General features: G+C 38.0%; 1 protein-coding gene across 1 annotated transcript in view; it reads right to left on the bottom strand.

Moving 5' to 3' along the window:
• Positions 1–19809, bottom strand: part of LOC124117405 (cyclin-dependent kinase-like 2) — a 304230-nt gene that overhangs the window by 165361 nt on the left and 119060 nt on the right. The window contains exon 6 of the mRNA XM_048402623.1: positions 9973–10112. Within this exon, the coding sequence (XP_048258580.1) occupies positions 9973–10112 (140 nt within the window). The remainder of the gene's footprint in view (positions 1–9972; positions 10113–19809) is intronic.

Genomic DNA, 19809 nt, shown 5'->3' with positions numbered 1-19809 from the left:
ACCATCTTGTTGCCATGGAAACGTAAAAAAAAATTTTTTCGTAAATTTCTAAATAGTAAAAGGCACCAGTTCAGCATGTACCTGACAGACCTGCAAAGTTGGATGAAAAATTATTGAACGGTTTATGAGTTATGCTCCGGAAACAAACCCTACCCTCACAGAACCTAATTCCATCTTGTTGCCATGGAAACGTAAATAATAAACATTTCTAAATAGCAAAAGGCACCAGATCAGCATGTACCTGACAGACCTGCAAAGTTTGATGAAAAAATATTGAACGGTTTATGAGTTATGCTCTGGAAACAAACCCTACCCTCACAGAACTTAAGTCCATCTTGTTGCCATGGAAACGGAAAAAAAAAAAATTCGTAAATTTCTAAATAGTAAAAGGCACCAGTTCAGCATGTACCTGACAGACCTGCAAAGTTGGATGAAAAATTATTGAACGGTTTATGAGTTATGCTCCGGAAACAAACCCTACCCTCACAGAACCTAAGTCCATCTTGTTGCCATCGAAACGTAAATAATAAAAATTTCTAAATAGCAAAAGGCACCAGATCAGTATGTACCTGACAGACCTGCACAGTTTGATGAAAAAATATTGAACGGTTTATAAGTTATCCTCTGGAAGAAAACCCTACCCTCACAGAACCTAAGTTCATCTTGTTGCAATGGAAACGTAAATAATAAAACATTTTAAATAGCAAAAGGCACCAGATCAGCATGTACCTGACAGACCTGCAAAGTTTGATGAAAAAATATTGAACGGTTTATGAGTTATGCTCCGGAAACAAACCCTACCCTCACAGAACTTAAGTCCATCTTGTTGCCATGGAAACATAAAAAAAATATTTTTTTCGGAAATTTCTAAATAGTACAAGGCACCAGTGCAGCATGTACCTGACAGACCTGCAAAGTTTGATGAAAAATTATAGAACGGTTTATGAGTTATTTCTTCCGGAAACAAACCCTACTCTCACAGAACCTAAGTCCATCTTGTTGCCATGGAAACATAAAAAATAAAAATTTCGTAAATTTCTAAATAGCAAAAGGCACCAGTTCAGCATGTACCTGACAGACCTGCAAAGTTTGATGAAAAAATACTGAACGGTTTATGAGTTATGCTCCAGAAACAAACCCTACCCTCACAGAACCTAAGTCATCCTCGTTGCCATGGAAACGTGAAAAATAAACATTTCGTAAATTTCTAAATAGCAAAAGGCACCAGTTCAGCATGTACCTGACAGACCTGCAAAGTTTGATGAAAAAATATTGAACGGTTTATAAGTTATCCTCTGGAAGAAAACCCTACCCTCACAGAACCTAAGTTCATCTTGTTGCCATGGAAACGTAAAAAAATTGTTTTTCGTAAATTTCTAAATAGCAAAAGGCACCAGTTCAGCATGTACCTGACAGACCTGCAAAGTTTGATGAAAAAATATTGAACGGTTTATGAGTTCTGCTCCGGAAACAAACCCTACCCTCACAGAACCTAAGTCCATCTTGTTGCCATCGAAACGTAAATAATAAAAATTTCTAAATAGCAAAAGGCACCAGATCAGCATGTACCTGACAGACCTGCAAAGTTTCATGAAAAAATATTGAACGGTTTATAAGTTATCCTCTGGAAGAAAACCCTACCCTCACAGAACTTAAGTCCATCTTGTTGCCATGGAAACGTAAAAAAAATTTTTTTCGTCAATTTCTAAATAGTAAAAGGCACCAGTTCAGTATGTATCTGACAGACCTGCAAAGTTTGATGAAAAATTATTGAACGGTTTATGAGTTATGCTCCGGAAACAAACCCTACCCTCACAGAACCTAAGTCCATCTTGTTGCCATTGAAAACGTAAATAATAAAAATTTCTAAATAGCAAAAGGCACCAGATCAGCATGTACCTGACAGACCTGCACAGTTTCATGAAAAAATATTGAACGGTTTATAAGTTATGCTCTGGAAGAAAACCCTACCCTCACAGAATCTAAGTCATCCTTGTTGCCATGGGAACGTGAAAAATATAAATTTCTAAAATTTCTAAATAGCAAAAGGCACCAGTTCAGCATGTACCTGACAGACCTGCAAAGTTTGATGAAAAATTATTGAACGGTTTATGAGTTATGCTCCGGAAACAAACCCTACCCTTTACAGAACCTAAGTCCATCTTGTTGCCATGGAAACGTAAATAATAAACATTTCTAAACAGCAAAAGGCACCAGTTCAGCATGTACCTGACAGACCTGCAAAGTTTGATGAAAAAATATTGAACGGTTTATGAGTTATGCTCCAGAAACAAACCCCACCCTCACAGAACCTAAGTCCATCTTGTTGCCATTGAAACGTGAATAAAAAAAAATTCTAAAATTTCTAAACAGCAAAAGGCACCAGTTCAGCATGTACCTGACAGACCTGCAAAGTTTGATGAAAAAATATTGAACGGTTTATGAGTTATGCTCCAGAAACAAACCCTACCCTCACAGAACCTAAGTCCATCTTGTTGCCAAGGAAACGTAAAAAATAAACATTTCGTAAATTTCTGAACAGCAAAAGGCACCAGTTCAGCATGAACCTGACAGACCTGCAAAGTTTGATGAAAAATTATTGAACGGTTTATGAGTTATACTCCGGAAACAAACCCCACCCTCACAGAACCTAAGTCCATCTTGTTGCCATGGAAACATAAATAATAAACATTTCTAAACAGCAAAAGGCACCAGTTCAGCATGTACCTGACAGACCTGCAAAGTTTGATGAAAAAATATTGAACGGTTTATGAGTTATGCTCCGGAAACAAACCCTACCCTCACAGAACTTAAGTCCATCTTGTTGCCATGGAAACGTAAAAAATAAAAATTTCGTAAATTTCTAAATAGCAAAAGGCACCAGTTCAGCATGTACCAGACAGACCTGCAAAGTTGGATGAAAAATTATTGAACGGTTTATGAGTTATGCTCCGGAAACAAACCCTACCCTCACAGAACCTAAGTCCATCTTGTTGCCATCGAAACGTAAATAATAAAAATTTCTAAATAGCAAAAGGCACCAGATCAGCATGTACCTGACAGACCTGCACAGTTTGATGAAAAAATATTGAACGGTTTATAAGTTATCCTCTGGGAGAAAAACCCTACCCTCACAGAACCTAAGTCCATCTTGTTGCCATGGAAACGTAAAAAAATTGTTTTTCGTAAATTTCTAAATAGAAAAAGGCACCAGTTCAGCATGTACCTGACAGACCTGCGAAGTTTGATGAAAAATTATTGAACGGTTTATGAGTTATGCTCCGGAAACAAACCCTACCCTCACAGAACCTAAGTCCATCTTGTTGCCATCGAAACGTAAATAATAAAAACTTTTAAATAGCAAAAGGCACCAGATCAGCATGTACCTGACAGACCTGCACAGTTTCATGAAAAAATATTGAACGGTTTATAAGTTATGCTCTGGAAGAAAACCCTACCCTCACAGAACCTAAGTCCATCTTGTTGCCATGGAAACGTAAAAAAAATTTTTTTCGTCAATTTCTAAATAGTAAAAGGCACCAGTTCAGTATGTATCTGACAGACCTGCAAAGTTTGATGAAAAATTATTGAACGGTTTATGAGTTATGCTCCGGAAACAAACCCTACCCTCACAGAACCTAAGTCCATCTTGTTGCCATTGAAAACGTAAATAATAAAAATTTCTAAATAGCAAAAGGCACCAGATCAGCATGTACCTGACAGACCTGCACAGTTTCATGAAAAAATATTGAACGGTTTATAAGTTATGCTCTGGGAGAAAACCCTACCCTCACAGAACCTAAGTCATCCTTGTTGCCATGGGAACGTGAAAAATATAAATTTCTAAAATTTCTAAATAGCAAAAGGCACCAGTTCAGCATGTACCTGACAGACCTGCAAAGTTTGATGAAAAATTATTGAACGGTTTATGAGTTATGCTCCGGAAACAAACCCTACCCTCACAGAACCTAAGTCCATCTTGTTGCCATGGAAACGTAAATAATAAACATTTCTAAACAGCAAAAGGCACCAGTTCAGCATGTACCTGACAGACCTGCACAGTTTGATGAAAAAATATTGAACGGTTTATGAGTTATGCTCCGGAAACAAACCCTACCCTCACAGAACTTAAGTCCATCTTGTTGCCCTGGAAACGTAAAAAAAATATTTTTTTCGGAAATTTCTAAATAGTACAAGGCACCAGTGCAGCATGTACCTGACAGACCTGCAAAGTTTGATGAAAAATTATTGAACGGTTTATGAGTTATTTCTTCCGGAAACAAACCCTACCCTCACAGAACCTAAGTCCATCTTGTTGCCATCGAAACGTAAATAATAAAAATTTCTAAATAGCAAAAGGCACCAGATCAGCATGTACCTGACAGACCTGCACAGTTTGATGAAAAAATATTGAACGGTTTATAAGTTATCCTCTGGAAGAAAACCCTACCCTCACAGAACCTAAGTCCATCTTGTTGCCATGAAAACGTAAAAAAATTGTTTTTCGTAAATTTCTAAATAGCAAAAGGCACCAGATCAGCATGTACCTGACAGACCTGCAAAGTTTGATGAAAAATTATTGAACGGTTTATGAGTTATACTCCGGAAACAAACCCCACCCTCACAGAACCTAAGTCCATCTTGTTGCCATGGAAACGTAAATAATAAACATTTCTAAACAGCAAAAGGCACCAGTTCAGCATGTACCTGACAGACCTGCAAAGTTTGATGAAAAAATATTGAACGGTTTATGAGTTATGCTCCGGAAACAAACCCTACCCTCACAGAACTTAAGTCCATCTTGTTGCCATGGAAACGTAAAAAAAAATTTTTTCGTCAATTTCTAAATAGTAAAAGGCACCAGTTCAGTATGTATCTGACAGACCTGCAAAGTTTGATGAAAAATTATTGAACGGTTTATGAGTTATGCTCCGGAAACAAACCCTACCCTCACAGAACCTAAGTCCATCTTGTTGCCATTGAAAACGTAAATAATAAAAATTTCTAAATAGCAATAGGCACCAGATCAGCATGTACCTGACAGACCTGCACAGTTTCATGAAAAAATATTGAACGGTTTATAAGTTATGCTCTGGAAGAAAACCCTACCCTCACTGAACCTAAGTCCATCTTGTTGCCATGGAAACATAAAAAATAAAAATTTCGTAAATTTCTAAATAGCAAAAGGCACCAGTTCAGCATGTACCTGACAGACCTGCAAAGTTTGATGAAAAAATACTGAACGGTTTATGAGTTATGCTCCAGAAACAAACCCTACCCTCACAGAACCTAAGTCATCCTCGTTGCCATGGAAACGTGAAAAATATAAATTTCTAAAATTTCTAAATAGCAAAAGGCACCAGTTCAGCATGTACCTGACAGACCTGCAAAGTTTGATGAAAAATTATTGAACGGTTTATGAGTTATGCTCCGGAAACAAACCCTACCCTTTACAGAACCTAAGTCCATCTTGTTGCCATGGAAACGTAAATAATAAACATTTCTAAACAGCAAAAGGCACCAGTTCAGCATGTACCTGACAGACCTGCAAAGTTTGATGAAAAAATATTGAACGGTTTATGAGTTATGCTCCAGAAACAAACCCCACCCTCACAGAACCTAAGTCCATCTTGTTGCCATGAAAACGTGAATAAAAAAAAATTCTAAAATTTCTAAACAGCAAAAGGCACCAGTTCAGCATGTACCTGACAGACCTGCAAAGTTTGATGAAAAAATATTGAACGGTTTATGAGTTATGCTCCGGAAACAAACCCTACCCTCACAGAACCTAAGTCCATCTTGTTGCCAAGGAAACGTAAAAAATAAACATTTCGTAAATTTCTGAATAGCAAAAGGCACCAGTTCAGCATGAACCTGACAGACCTGCAAAATTTGATGAAAATATATTTAACGGTTTAAGAGTTATGCTCCGGAAACGAAACGTGACGGACGTACGGACGGAGCCCGTTTCTATATCCCCCGGCAACTTTGTTGGGCGGGGGTTAAAAAAGATTGATACAGTATGTGGAATTTATTAATAAACGATTCTAAACGCACCAAATAGTCAATGGTACTTCTGTTTTTTCGGAAACCACACTGGATGTGACTTGTCACTCAGGAGGTTATTGGTCTCCAGGTAGCAGACTAATCGATTGTTGACCATGAGCTCCATGGTTTTACTGACACAGCTTGTTAATGATATTGGACGGTAGTTGGATGGATCTGTGTGATCCCGTCCAGGCTTTGGACTAGGAATAATATAGCATTGTGCCATGAAGGAGGGAAATTTCCGGTTGTACATATTTCATCAAATATATTCAGTAACATTTCTAAACGTGAATCAGGCAAGTGTTTCAGGAGCTGATAGTGGATGTTGCAGTGTCATGAGACTGCCCTAGGGCAGTAAATAATTCATGGAATGAAAATGTTTCATTATAGTCCTCACCATTATCAGAGTTAAAATTTACTGGGTTTTTTTTCCTGCTGTTTTTGAAACCTCCGGAATTGAGGATTATAGTTTGATGATGAGGAATGATTTGCCAAAGTGTCACCAAGTTTGTTGGCTATTTCAGATTTAGTGGTTAAAAGTGTACGAGGGGTGTTCATTAAAGATTTCCCCTGACCCACTTCCGATGGACCTAGTGGAATGAAACTTGGTATAGGTATTAGTCTTTCTCCACATAGGAACCACCAAGAGTTACACACTTCTCCCATCGTTTTATGCAACTATGGAGACCTCGCTTGTAAAAGCCCTCATTTAGCGTCTCAAACCAGGACTTGACTTCAGAAATCAGTGTTTCCTCATCTGTGAAACGTTTTCCCTTCAAAAATGACTTCATGGTTGGAAAGAGGTGGAAGTCAGATGGTGCAAGGTCAGGAGAGTAAGGAGGATGTGGAAGGATTTCATTGCCACAGGACCGCGCTTCTGTCTGGGCAACATGAGAGTTGTGTACTGGAGCATTGTCTTGCAGGAGACGGACACCCTTGGTCAGCATGCCACGCCTCTTAAGCTAGATAGCGTCCCGCAATTTCCGCAGCAGTGAAGCATAATAAGCTCCTGTAATTGTGATACCCTTTGCCAAGAAATCCATCATCACTACTCCATGCTGGTCCCAAAACACCGTGAGCATGACCTTGCCTGCAGAGGGTTGGACACGTGCCTTCTTTGGGGGTGGTGACTCCACATGCTTCCATTGCATCGACTGAACTTTAGTCTCAGGATCATAGTGAAGGACCCATGTTTCATCCTGTGTGATAAGTCTGTCAAAAAAGTTTGCCTGGTTTTTTTGGCACATGTCCAAAAGATCCTTTGAGCAACTGACTTGTTCCTGCTTTTGGAAAGGTGTGAGCAACCTGGGAATCCATCGTGCAGACACCTTATGCATGTTCAAATTGTCATGGATGATTTTTTCCACAGACCCCACACTGATCTTGACATCTTGTGCTAACTGGCGAACAGTTATACGTCGGTCTGCCAAAATGGCGGTCTCCACTTGATGGATAGTGTCCTCATCAATGGCTGAATGGGGGCGACCAGGAATGGCAGCTGTTTCCACAGATGTCCGAACACACTTGAACCGGCGATGCCAGTGTTTAACAACGTCATATGATGGGGCATCTTCCCCATAAGCTGCTTTCATTTCATTGAAAGTTTCTTTTGGTGTGTGACCTTTCAAATATAAAAACCTAATCACTGCTCGGTATTCTGCTGGCTTCATTGTCACACCCTACTCGATCATAACACCTGTAAAAGTGGTAAGATTAATAGTTCGGTGCTGCAAATTCAGACATAACCCATAGATACATGTATCATTACACGTGTGAAATTTCAACCAAATATGATACCCCTAAGTGGTTTAGGGGAAATCTTTAATGAACACCCCTCGTATTACCATCTTTGAGATGGGGAACTCCAGATTTTGATCCTTTGCCGTTATTCTTTTGAATCATGTTCCACACCTTGGACATGGGTGTGCAGGAATTGATTTTGGATACATAGTTCCTCCAGGATTGATGTTTATTCTGTTTAAAGGTACGTCTTGCTTTAGCGCCCTTTTTTTTAACATTATTCAAGTTGTGGACAGTTGGATGTCGTCAGAAATATTTCTCGGCTTTCTTTCTATTTTTCCTAGCTTGTTTGCGATTATTATCAAAACATGGTTTACGTATATGAGAGTTTGCAGAGGACTTAGGAATGCTTTCGTCTCCAATACCATTTAATATATCTGGAAAATAATGTATAGGATCAGGAACATTTCTGAAACTGTCAGGTTTTAGTTTTTCAGAACATAGTGTTTGGAATAAAGACCAATCGGCCTTTGTAAAGTTCCACCTTGTTGAAGGTGGTTTGTCAGACGGATTAATAGTTGTAAGTATTGTTGGAAAATGGTCACTACCACAAAGGTCATCATGGACACTATGTTCAAAGTAACACGGACAGCAACAGCTTGTAGAGTAGTGTTGAGTGGAACAGGGCTATGGATTATGCTCTGCTTCACCAGGATAGAAGAACCTCCTGGAGCTTTATCACCAGGAGGGGAAAACGAGTTGTAAGAACTGTACTGATGGATATCAAATAGATCTGTGTGTTTTAGATATAACTGAGAAGATTGATGGATTGCTGTCTCCGTGCCCATTCCACAAGGAGAGAACCGGATCGAAGTTTGGTGACATTTGTAACCTCACCGCAGGTACCAGCGATACCTTTGGAAATTGCAAACGGATTTAGTTTGATGGGTTCTTTGTCACAAGCTTCGATAATCAAAAAACTTGGCCAATAGTCAATAGTCAATAGGTTGGTGGTATTTGTCAGGTGAATTGTCAGATTTAATGTATCTACGTTTTGAATCAGGGTGTTGGGAAGCCATGTCGAAAGGAAAATGATTCAGCACCCCTTTTCCTCACCCACCATGGAGTGTCTACAAGGACAGTCTTATACTGCAGCCGATTTCCAATCTGCAAAGACCGAGGATAAAGGGTTGTTATACTCCAGCAAATTTGACATGAAAAGCTATAGCTATCTACCAAATTAAGGGTCAGGCTGGTTCGGCCCATGACAATTAATTGGAATTCGGAGGGCAGCATCACCAGATTGGCCCATGAGCCACTGCCTTCTGGGCATTGGGCTCTAAGCAAGTTTATAGATTCATATACATTTACAATAGACATTAAGAATAAATTTATTTTTAGGTATCAAAAGTTTGTGCGAAATATTGTATGCACAGGGCATGACATGACCAGCCGATTGATAGAATCGGGCCCATTTTACCGTCCGCCTAGGCAAAGTTAGGGTCGAAGTGGTGTGTTGGACTAAGGACCACCATTGCCGACTCTGTCGCCTTCAACTACCAGAATCCATTCCTCTGCTGACACAACATATTTCAGAAATGACATTCACTATGACCTGGGCCTTATACACAACCTTTTTCAATCTCCTCCTTAGAAAGACAATAACCAAGTTTCATTGACTTACAAATACAACCTTCATGAGTTGAGGCGCAAACACATTTAAATTTGTTTATTCAATAAGGTTACAACATTGAGGAAGACCATGACCCTTGACATGACATATCAGTGTGCCCCAAAAAATTCACAGGGTCATAAAGGTAGATAAGTATGATATGTTTCTGATAGGTCCATTTACATGGGCCTGCTTAATTGAGGTAGCTAACATTATCAATTTTATTTTACATGTCTTAATGTCTTAATATGTCTTGTATGAACAAATCAGTGTCACATTGTGTTGCTATGCACCTTAACAACATTTCAGTGTAAATGGATGGACCATACCATAAAATATGTAGGTGTTTTCAGAAGTATCTGCCATTTAAGAAATACCAAAAATATTGGCTACACGACATTTTTCAAATGAATTCAGCAGTCTCAAAGTTAAGATATTACTCCTTGAATACCTCCTTTGCCATGTGTTTAACAGTGTTGTATTCATACAGGATACAAGTCAAAACTACTTACCTTCAGCAGGTCTAATGACAGTGAGGAAATCCTGTTAAACTTTTTTTCTAGAGGGGTTACTTCTCGAACTTCTGGTAGTCTCATGCCAACAAATAGAGGATTACGTAAGAATACCTCTTTATGTCGGGGAGTCAAATTTCCTGAAAATACATAATAAATACCAATCAAACTATTGTCATATGTATTATTATGTATTATTGTTTTTTGTTTCCATGTTGTTTCTTTTGTGCAGCTAGGCCTGTGAGAATAGCTATTGGATTCTAGTCAAACATATGTCTCGTCTTTACACACTAACAAATGAAAATCATACCAAAATAGTTCTTTAAAAATATTAGCCATCTCATAATGTACACTTACTGTGAACACCACAGGTTACAAAGGTTCACCTAATAAGATTGCATAAACACTGCAGCCGTTTTGACTTTAATCAAATATTTCTTCACTATCAAAACTAGGGGTCTAAGGCTAAAAATAAATAATAGTCTTGGTTCTCAGGCACCGCTCGCATCATCATTAAGTCAATAGTATTTGTGTGCTGTATGCCGGACAATTTTTCATAAGCAGAGATTAAGATTACATATGTATTTGCCTTGTAAAATAAGTCGGAAATAGCAATCAGCTGTTGACACATTATTTCCCTAGTTTGAACAACAATAAACACCACCCGCTCCCACAATATTTTCAAAAGCCATTGTCTGAGAACGTATTCTTTTATTTTTTAAGCCAAAACTAAAACATTCAGTAGGGTATGAATATCAAGATTGGACTATACACTACAGCAATTATTGCATATCTTATTTAAGCAACCTAACAACATCTTCATTTTGATAATTACTAAAAAATAATTTGATTTAAATTATATTAATTCAACAATCAAGTGAAAAAAGGTTTTGCTTGAGGGGAAACACGTATAACCTGTGAGGCCTTCCTGAATCCAATGTAACAGTTCATACTTGGTAAATGGGGTATACTGATCAAAAGTCAGTCTAGTCAGAAAACCCATTCTGTCATTTGGATCCAAAACAATTAACAAGGGATTTGTTCTTTTACACGGACATTCCTGAGATTTTAATGATCACATGGGGCAGTGCATATTGTTTATTTCCTTTGTGAAGCAATATTTAACCAAAATGGTAACATTTAATTGTAAATCAGACACATCTGTGTTTTGAAATTTGATGTAGTCCCACTGTAGAATAGATACCGGTACCTCTTTATTATAATTTTGAACCGAGCGCTTTAGAATCTCCGTTCTACAATGACGGCAACAACGCTTTGAAAACGGCGCTCTCTTGCAACGCGTAATAACACAGGTGCACAGGTCCGCAATCTTAGAACATTCTGAAAAGTGGTCACAGGTAGTTATATATATAACAATTATTACTAAAGTTCAAGATTAAAAACACCATAGTTGTGAGTAGTTCATAATAAGTGTTCAAAACACATAGTTTTTCAAAAGAAGTTGACAAATTACACACCAAACTTAGTCCAAAGAGAGATGTTTTAATTTCTACCAAACTGTTGTACACTGTTGTACACTGTGGACTGACTGTCATTTCTCAGAATTTTGTGAGAGAGGTCATTTCTTGGAAATCGAACATGCCATCATTTCTATTGTACGGGTGACGGGTAATAGAAAAAAGGTTTCAAAATGCTGAACGAATATATTTCTACAGCAAACTTTATGAATTAACATTCTATTATACATTTAACATGTGTAAGTGTTATTAGTTAGTTAGCAATTACCCCCAGTAAACAATAATAAAATCAAAATAAATGCCTCTCCACCCCGAACTTGGATGTGGCAGAACTTGACCTACATCTCGGTTACTCACACCTCACAGCTGTCAATGGCTGACAATCTGTGTTTACATTCTCCGTAACGAGTTATAGAATGAAGCAAGATGACAACCCCGATCTATGATGTGGTTCAACATTAACAGGTAGATTATCTGGGATTGATCGAGCCTGCTGGTACATCCATATGATTACCAATGTGACTGAACAGCCGCTTTTTAGGCTGCAGACGAGCCGGATATTTTGAAACGAGGAATCTGCATGGTGCGACCAATTAATTTCAAGATTTCACGGATCCAAAGCCAAAGAGTGACACAACTTAGACATTTGTGTCCCAGAAATAGTGGATCGTGTATGATTGTCTTAATTGTGCGTGTTCTGCAATGAATTTCATCAAGTTTGATAAGCTATCACTTCAGTTGGAACATTGTTTTCGTGGACTTTCGAAGGGGAGTGTTTTCTGATGGACTTTGAAATCCCCTCCTGCCAAATTCTAACGGTGGTGGTTGACGGAGATGGCAACGAATATCATTCAGAAAAAGGTTTGTAAACAACATGTCGTCATGAATAAAGTTTTTTCAAACAATTTTTATGATGTTATATTTTACTTTCATTGTCGGTTGTTTTGGTGAGGAAATAGCTTAAATTGTTCCGATTCTGGTCACCATAGAACATTTCTATAACAGTTTCATAAACATTACATTTGTATGCAAAAGATATGCCTTCGTTAAATCTTTTAATGTCATCATCGAATCAGTCAGGGTTGCGGCCTGAACGCCCCAAACATCCGATATCAAACTACCGTATTTCCTCTATTTGACGCTACGCCGTCTGTTAATTTCGCGAGAGCCCTTGACTCGGCGTGTATTAAGGACCTGGCTGGTATAAGAGACCCAGCGTGTTTTAGAGGAAATATAGATATCTTTTACAGTTCATATGGGGGTGATCCATTGGCAGCCATTTTCTATGAATCGATATGTATCTATGTATTCATACACACGTTTTTTGTGATAAGGCTTAATATATTTGAGAGGGGTTTCTGTAGCAAAAAGGGGTGGGGTGACTACTTCATTGTAGCAGGCAGTCGAAAGTCTGGTAGGAGGTGGCAGACTTCAGGCTCCGACTTCTCCTCCCTACTGGCATACAATGTATTGTCTGAATCATGTCCAGAAGCCTCCCTGCTTGTGACATGTTGTTTACTACCAACAAACTGAAATTAGCCACCGTAACCTGCCTGACTGCTGTTGTCCCGGCAAGTATGTGAACCCCAGTTGAAGCCATGACTTCCGAGCATTCACCCTACGAAAGGTTGTTGTGTAACCATAGCTGAAGGTGGTTGTTTTTCTCACACAAGCTCCCCCATGGTCTAGAAGGTGTCCCATAATATTGAGAAGCATAGATTGCTCTGAAATGTTTTCAGGTGTTGTGCGCAGAGGCATTAGCATGGGATATGGTTTCCCTTACCACTGGCGAAGAACGACTGGCAATGAAGAGAAGGTCTCAAGATTTTTTAGTGTGATGACAGCCAAATTGCAGGAATCACTGATTTCTTGACAAAAGTATTATGAATGAATTCACCATGTGGTTCCACCTTTGTCAGTTTTATGTTAAACCACATGGATCACTGTGCACTCATATTTATTTTCAACTCCCCGGGGAACATACAATCCAAGCTGCCTGCCTGCACTATAAGGTTAGTAAGCATATAAATATCCCTTCCAACATGACCTGAAATTATTGTCTGCCAAAGTTCACACTCCACAATAGTACTTCATATTTGCAGATGTAATGAACTCAATTTTTAGCTGTCTTTGTTATTTCAAAGATTTTAAAGCGAATGCAGAAATTGCTAAGTTCAAAATAACAAGTGACTCATTTCCCATTAAAGCATGACCTTTAGTGAGCACAGCACACAGTATTCCTCATTCATTAAGTATGTACATTGAAACATGCAAAACAATATTTGCACTGCAAGATGATTTATACACGAGAAGTACTACAATTAGTATATTAAAGTTAATTGACAGTATTCAAGGATTGAAGGATTTATTGAGGTGTAAGGTCATAAGACCCATATTACAGACAAAGTCATGTGACTAACAAACTTACAGCATGTATAAGGTGTGACTGCATAAGTAATCCCCACTTTTAACATTCAATACATCAATATGTGTTGTAATCATAAACTACAATTCTTTTCTTAAACAGAACATGTAAAAAAGGTACTTTGCTATATCAAAGAACATCTCATCATTATAAGAGTTTAACATGCTTACTATGTCATGACTAACAAAGTGTTAAGATGCTCATATGCTGAAAAATATTTACTTCTTATCTGTGAGTACAGAGGACAATTGAAAATTATGTCCGCTTCATCTTCAAGTACATTACATTCTGGGCACACAAACTTATTCTCTACATCAACAGACCAGGTTCTTCTGTACTTCTGATTGCTCAATAAATTATAACCGACCCTAAATTTTAGCAGAGCAATACTACACTTGGAAATGTTAATATTTACTATACATTTGTCAAGTTGAAAGGATGGCTTAATACATGAATAAAATACCAAACTGGGGTTAGTTATCATTGAAGAGTGCCAATCTTGGACGTTGCAATCTCTAATTCTTTGCTTAAATAATTGGATAAATGAATCTGTGTTACCAACACCTTGTGCTGTCCAGGCATACCCAAAACCATATCTATAAAGTCAATTTTTCACCTGGGTGGCCCAATTTGGGTTGTGTCTATCACAAGTTTTTCTTAACATCAGATAACATTGAAAAGGATATCTATCATTATCCATCATAATTAGCTGTATCCAATATTTAATACCTCTAAGATAATAGATAGTACTCAGTGGGAGTCTTCTACATTAACCATATGCAACTGCATTTACAAATCTATATCCTACTCCAAACAAAATTTTACAAACTTTCCTATGGCTACATTCAATATTATCTCAATAAGCAAACACCCAAAGTTCATTACCATACATTAAAAAGGGGTTTATATTTCCGTCAATTTTTTCAAATGCATTATTGAAGGATATTCATATTTCAGATTTTACTATAAATTGGGCTTTGTTTTCCTGTTCTGAAAGTATTTTACAAGCTTTTGTCCATTTCAATTTACCAAAGGGTGACCATCAATCCTAAATACTTTTAACTACTTACAGTGTTCAACTGGTTATCATTTAATGACCATTTTTCACATATGGGACAAAGGCCCACCATTTTTAAAAACAATTATTTTGGTTTTATCTACATTAACTTCCATACCCCATTTATCACAATATTATTGAAGAAATTTAATCTGTTTAATGTGAAGATGAGTAGTCTTATCGGGGACAATAATAAGATCATCTGCAAATAGTAATGCTATTATATTCAACATTTCCTCTGAAATAAAAATCCCATCCCGAAAACTGTCATTCATAGACAGAGGATATATATTCCTTTATAAACAGAGATGAATAATATCGGATTCATAATGCAGCCTTGTTTAATGCCGTTAAGACAGGTAAAACATTTGGAAAGCTTTTTCCCATGGTTGCATAATACTGTGGATTTAACATTAACATGCATATTTTCAACAATTTTGTAAATCTTACCATGGATACCATTATTAAGTAACATTTGTCAATTTACAAAAGCAAACGCCTTTTTGAAATTGCTAAAAGAACAATACAGTTTTCCTTTTTTCTTTGCAATATATTTTTGCACTAATGATCATAATAGAAAAATATTATCGATAGTTCAATTATTTTTTTTTACCACTCCCCTCCAATATTCTCCAATAACTTCCATGTGTTTCTGCATATAAATGTAGTCTATTGCTTAAGAGACTAGCAAATGTCTTACTCATAACATTTAAGAGAGCAATCCCCCTGAAATTGTTGGGGTTATTGACCTCGCCTTTTATTTAAAGTGAAACAATGAATCTGGAACACCAACTTTTAAGGAAAATACCATTATTCAATATACAGAACCGTTACCTAAATTCATGGATAACCTTGATTCGTGGATCGCGGTAATTATCGTGATATCTCGTTAATTAAGTCTCGTATGACGTCACACAGCGGTACTTTTGATGTACACACACTGCCACGCCTTGCTGACAAAAATGTTCCGAATCGCTGCATTACACGTAAGTACAGAAAAACCAAATGTCCAACACTGAGATAAATAGCCCTAGATCACTAATACCAAATTTCATATTTACAAAACATCAAATAAAATATATACCGTAAGCACCACCCTTCTCATCTCTCGTCGTCTGCTTGTCTATATGTCAATAAACATAAGTCACGTGACTTGAGGAGCTGCCGTCTGTTAAAATTATAAATCTATGGAAACATTTTCGGGCCATCTCGTATAGCTTTTTTTTCATTTTCATAGGGTTCACCGACGCCTTCGCGACAGGGATACAAAAGTTATTCGCCTACAGCTTTGACTAATGTTTACTTGGAAGTCAAAAACAATAAAGTTGCAGTTCATAGAGCGGCATTAAACTTCTCTGTACCCGAGCAAACACTGAGAGACAGGATAAAAGGCAAGATCAATGTTGACACTGTCAAGTCAGGTGCAACTCCAATTTTTGATGCGGAGCAGGAAACTAGACTTGTTGACCATGTAACATACATGGCATCCATCGGATACGGATATACCAGGAAAGAGGTTGTCCAATTAGGGTCTTACTTTGCTTGTCAGTTAGGAAAACGTGACCTGTCCCATCCATTATCTGTCAAGTGGTTATATGGTCTGTTGGAGCGATGGCCGGAGTTGAAAATTAGAAGAGCCAAGTCTCTCACGGAACTTCGTGCCAAAGCAAGTTCAGAGGAATGCATCAACAAATATTATGATGAACTTGCGATGATTATGGACAAATACGGTTTCCAATCAAGACCAGAAGCAATTTATAACGTAGACGAGAAAGGAATCAACCAGTCCCATGTCACACCGAAAATTGTTGGCTCAAGAAATTCCGTGGCCTACGAGATTTCTTCGGAGAGATCGTCTGTCGTCACACTTTTGGGATGTGGAAATGCTCTGGGCACATTTATTCCACCTTTCTTTGTATTTCCGGGTGCTAAAATGCGCAGTGAATTGCTTGAAGGCTGTACAGCGGGAAGTGACGGAACTGTTTCTGAATCGGGATGGTCAAATGGTGTTATATTCCAAGATTACTTGGACAGGCATTTCCTTCGATATGCATCTCAAGCAACGCCGAATAGACCTTTGCTTCTTCTGTAAGATGGCCACAAGTCGCACATTTCTCTGTCTCCGATAGACTGGGCAACAGATCACAATATTGTGTTGTTTGTACTCCCGGCTCACACAAGTCATATTTTGCAGCCAATGGACGTGGGATGTTTCGGTCCGTTTACAAAAATCTACAATGCCGAATGTCACAAGCTGTTGAAGTCTGATGGTACCACAGTCAACAGATATAACATCGCCTCCGTAGCCTGCAGGGCATATTCTGCTGCTTTAACGCCTGGTCACTTGCAGTCAGCATTCAGAAAGTCTGGAATCTATCCCTTTTCGCCAGGTATGATTGATAAATCTACATTCCAACCAGCTGCTTTTATCCATGCATCACACGTTGAAGACAAGTCGCAGCAAGTACCAGCTACAGACGACGTACACAGCCAACGTTCCAACCCTAACGTTGAGAAGGAAAATCTCGTCACTAACTTTGACCAAACCCAATTCTTTGTTGACCAGCTTCCCGTCATTCAGAAGAAGCAAAGAAAACCACGTAGATCTATCCACAAGATCGTTAGCGGCAAAGCCATAACTGAACCAGAGATAGAAATTCAAGTTAAAAACTATGTTAAAAGTTCAACTTCTAAACAGCCAGTACCAAATAAGAAACGACCAGCAAAGTCACATACATCAGCTAAACAATCTCAAAAGAAACACAAGTACCACCGAGCCAGCAGCGGGCCCATCCGGTGCGATTAATCTACTATACAGCAGTGACAGTGAGGATTCACCAATATCCGATGACGAAACATGTTGCGTGTGTCATCACTTTCAGCCAGCTGAACTGGCCCAATGCACATCACTGTTTTTCGTACAATGGGGGCAGTGCATGTATCATGACTGTAACCACTGGGTGCACTAACAGTATTGTTGTCCAGTGCGCGTGCTTCGGACGCATGACATGTTTTATTGCCCTTGCCATGGTCTGCCATGCAAACCATCGGAAGAGTAGGACTGAAAGAGGACACAAACTTACCTGTAAATAGTGTTCATAACTTTATTGACAAGATTCGTTTTGGAGTTGTGTGTTAAATAACTATGCTCTTCAACTGTTATCAGCTGACACAGAAATGCTGGTAGGTATAGATTCGAATTCATAAAAAAATATTACACAGTAACGGTACTGGGCTCTCGTACATAGCGATACAATAACCTACTACGTTATCCACGAATCAAGGTAACGTCACATTTTGTGTGCACATGAATGGCTGATGAATGCAAATGGCTTCGGTAAACAAACTTTTCAGTCACGAGTGGAATCTTCGTCATTTTCTTATAGTTTAATAGATGAATTAAATGATCAGTGAGTATACAAAACAAAATCAGACATTTAAACCACCAATTTGGGTGTACTTTCCTTATATCCACGAATCAAGGTTACGCGAGGGTACCATCAACACCAGGAGATTTATTCAACTTAATTTTATCAATGGCTTCAAGGATTTCAGATTCCATAATTTCTTGCGATAACTCCTCACTATTTTGACAAATATTACATTCTGTACAGTTATGATTGGATAGATAATTTGACATTTCTGTGTTAAATACATGGTCCTGGTGCACTATAGGATTCAGAAGATCTTCAAAAAATGATTTCCAGGAAGCTGGTGAAATCAAATAATCTACAATAAACATTTACAATAAACATTTTGAATAATTTACAAAATTCAAGAAACTGTTTACCATAAGAATTTACTTTAACATCCTTATTATATCTTTCTTTAGAGATATTATCAGATAGAATATATAATAAACTCTCATCTATAGGAAGATGATCAATATTGTCATTTTCTATAAAGTCCAATTCTTTTCCAGTTCTGGCGTTCAAGTCTCCAGATAATACAAGAGTTTGCCACAAACGTGGCTATATCCCCCGCCCCTGTTGCAGAATTTATGACATAGTTGAATCTAAACAAACCCTAACCTTTTTTAACCGAGGTGGAATTGTAAAAAAAAGATGAGTTTGGAACCTAAGTCCATCTTGTTGCCATGGAAACGTAAATCTAAGTTACGCAATCTTTCCGCTACGCGGCGTCTAATGAATTCATCGCCCGCCTGTTCAAGTTTTGTTTTCTCATAAGCTATATGATTGTCGAGTTCAGATAGCTTGGCTATATTATTGATGAGTTCTCCCCACATTGTTTGCATTGCCTTGTCAAGACCTTGTAATTCCCTTATATTATACTCAAAGGATGGTGGTACCTGTAACGTGGAATTATCGTAGAACGTATCCAAGCTTTCTTCCAAATTATCTTTATCTATGGCACTGAGTTCAGTACACACAGCCCGAAGAATCTTAGTAGTCTTCGCAGAAAGTTTTTCTCGTGAGTAGTCTACAAAACCTAATTCATTACGAACAGTGTTGATGCCATGTTTACTGGCTATCGTAGACAAGGCTAGGGGCTTACTAGTGCGAGAATTCATAAGATCAATATCCGGAGAGCCACGCAGTCGCAATATTCAATTACTGTCTATCGTAAACTTTGAATAGTCACGACCAAAAGGAGTTTCTTTTAAGGCATCATAATAATCATTAACGGCTGGTTTCAAAAGTTCATCGTTAAGATTCGTAAAGCTGGTTTCATCAGTAAGGTTAGCTAGATTAATATCATCCATTTTTATATTAAACATAAGGTTATATAGTTTCAATATAAACAATGTCTTCGCAATACGGACGCAAATTAAATCCACAACATAGACTTAGGGATCCATTAGGGGTCAAAGCAATTCGTCAGTCTGTAACTATAACTAATAACCCGAATACCATTGA

The sequence above is a fragment of the Haliotis rufescens genome, unplaced genomic scaffold (genome assembly GCF_023055435.1).
Source record: "Haliotis rufescens isolate VD_foot unplaced genomic scaffold, xgHalRufe1.0.p SCAF_28, whole genome shotgun sequence".
NCBI classification, from domain to species: domain Eukaryota; kingdom Metazoa; phylum Mollusca; class Gastropoda; order Lepetellida; family Haliotidae; genus Haliotis; species Haliotis rufescens.
The sequence above is the reverse complement of the archived record's forward strand: the minus strand, read 5'-3'. Positions and strand labels throughout refer to the sequence as shown.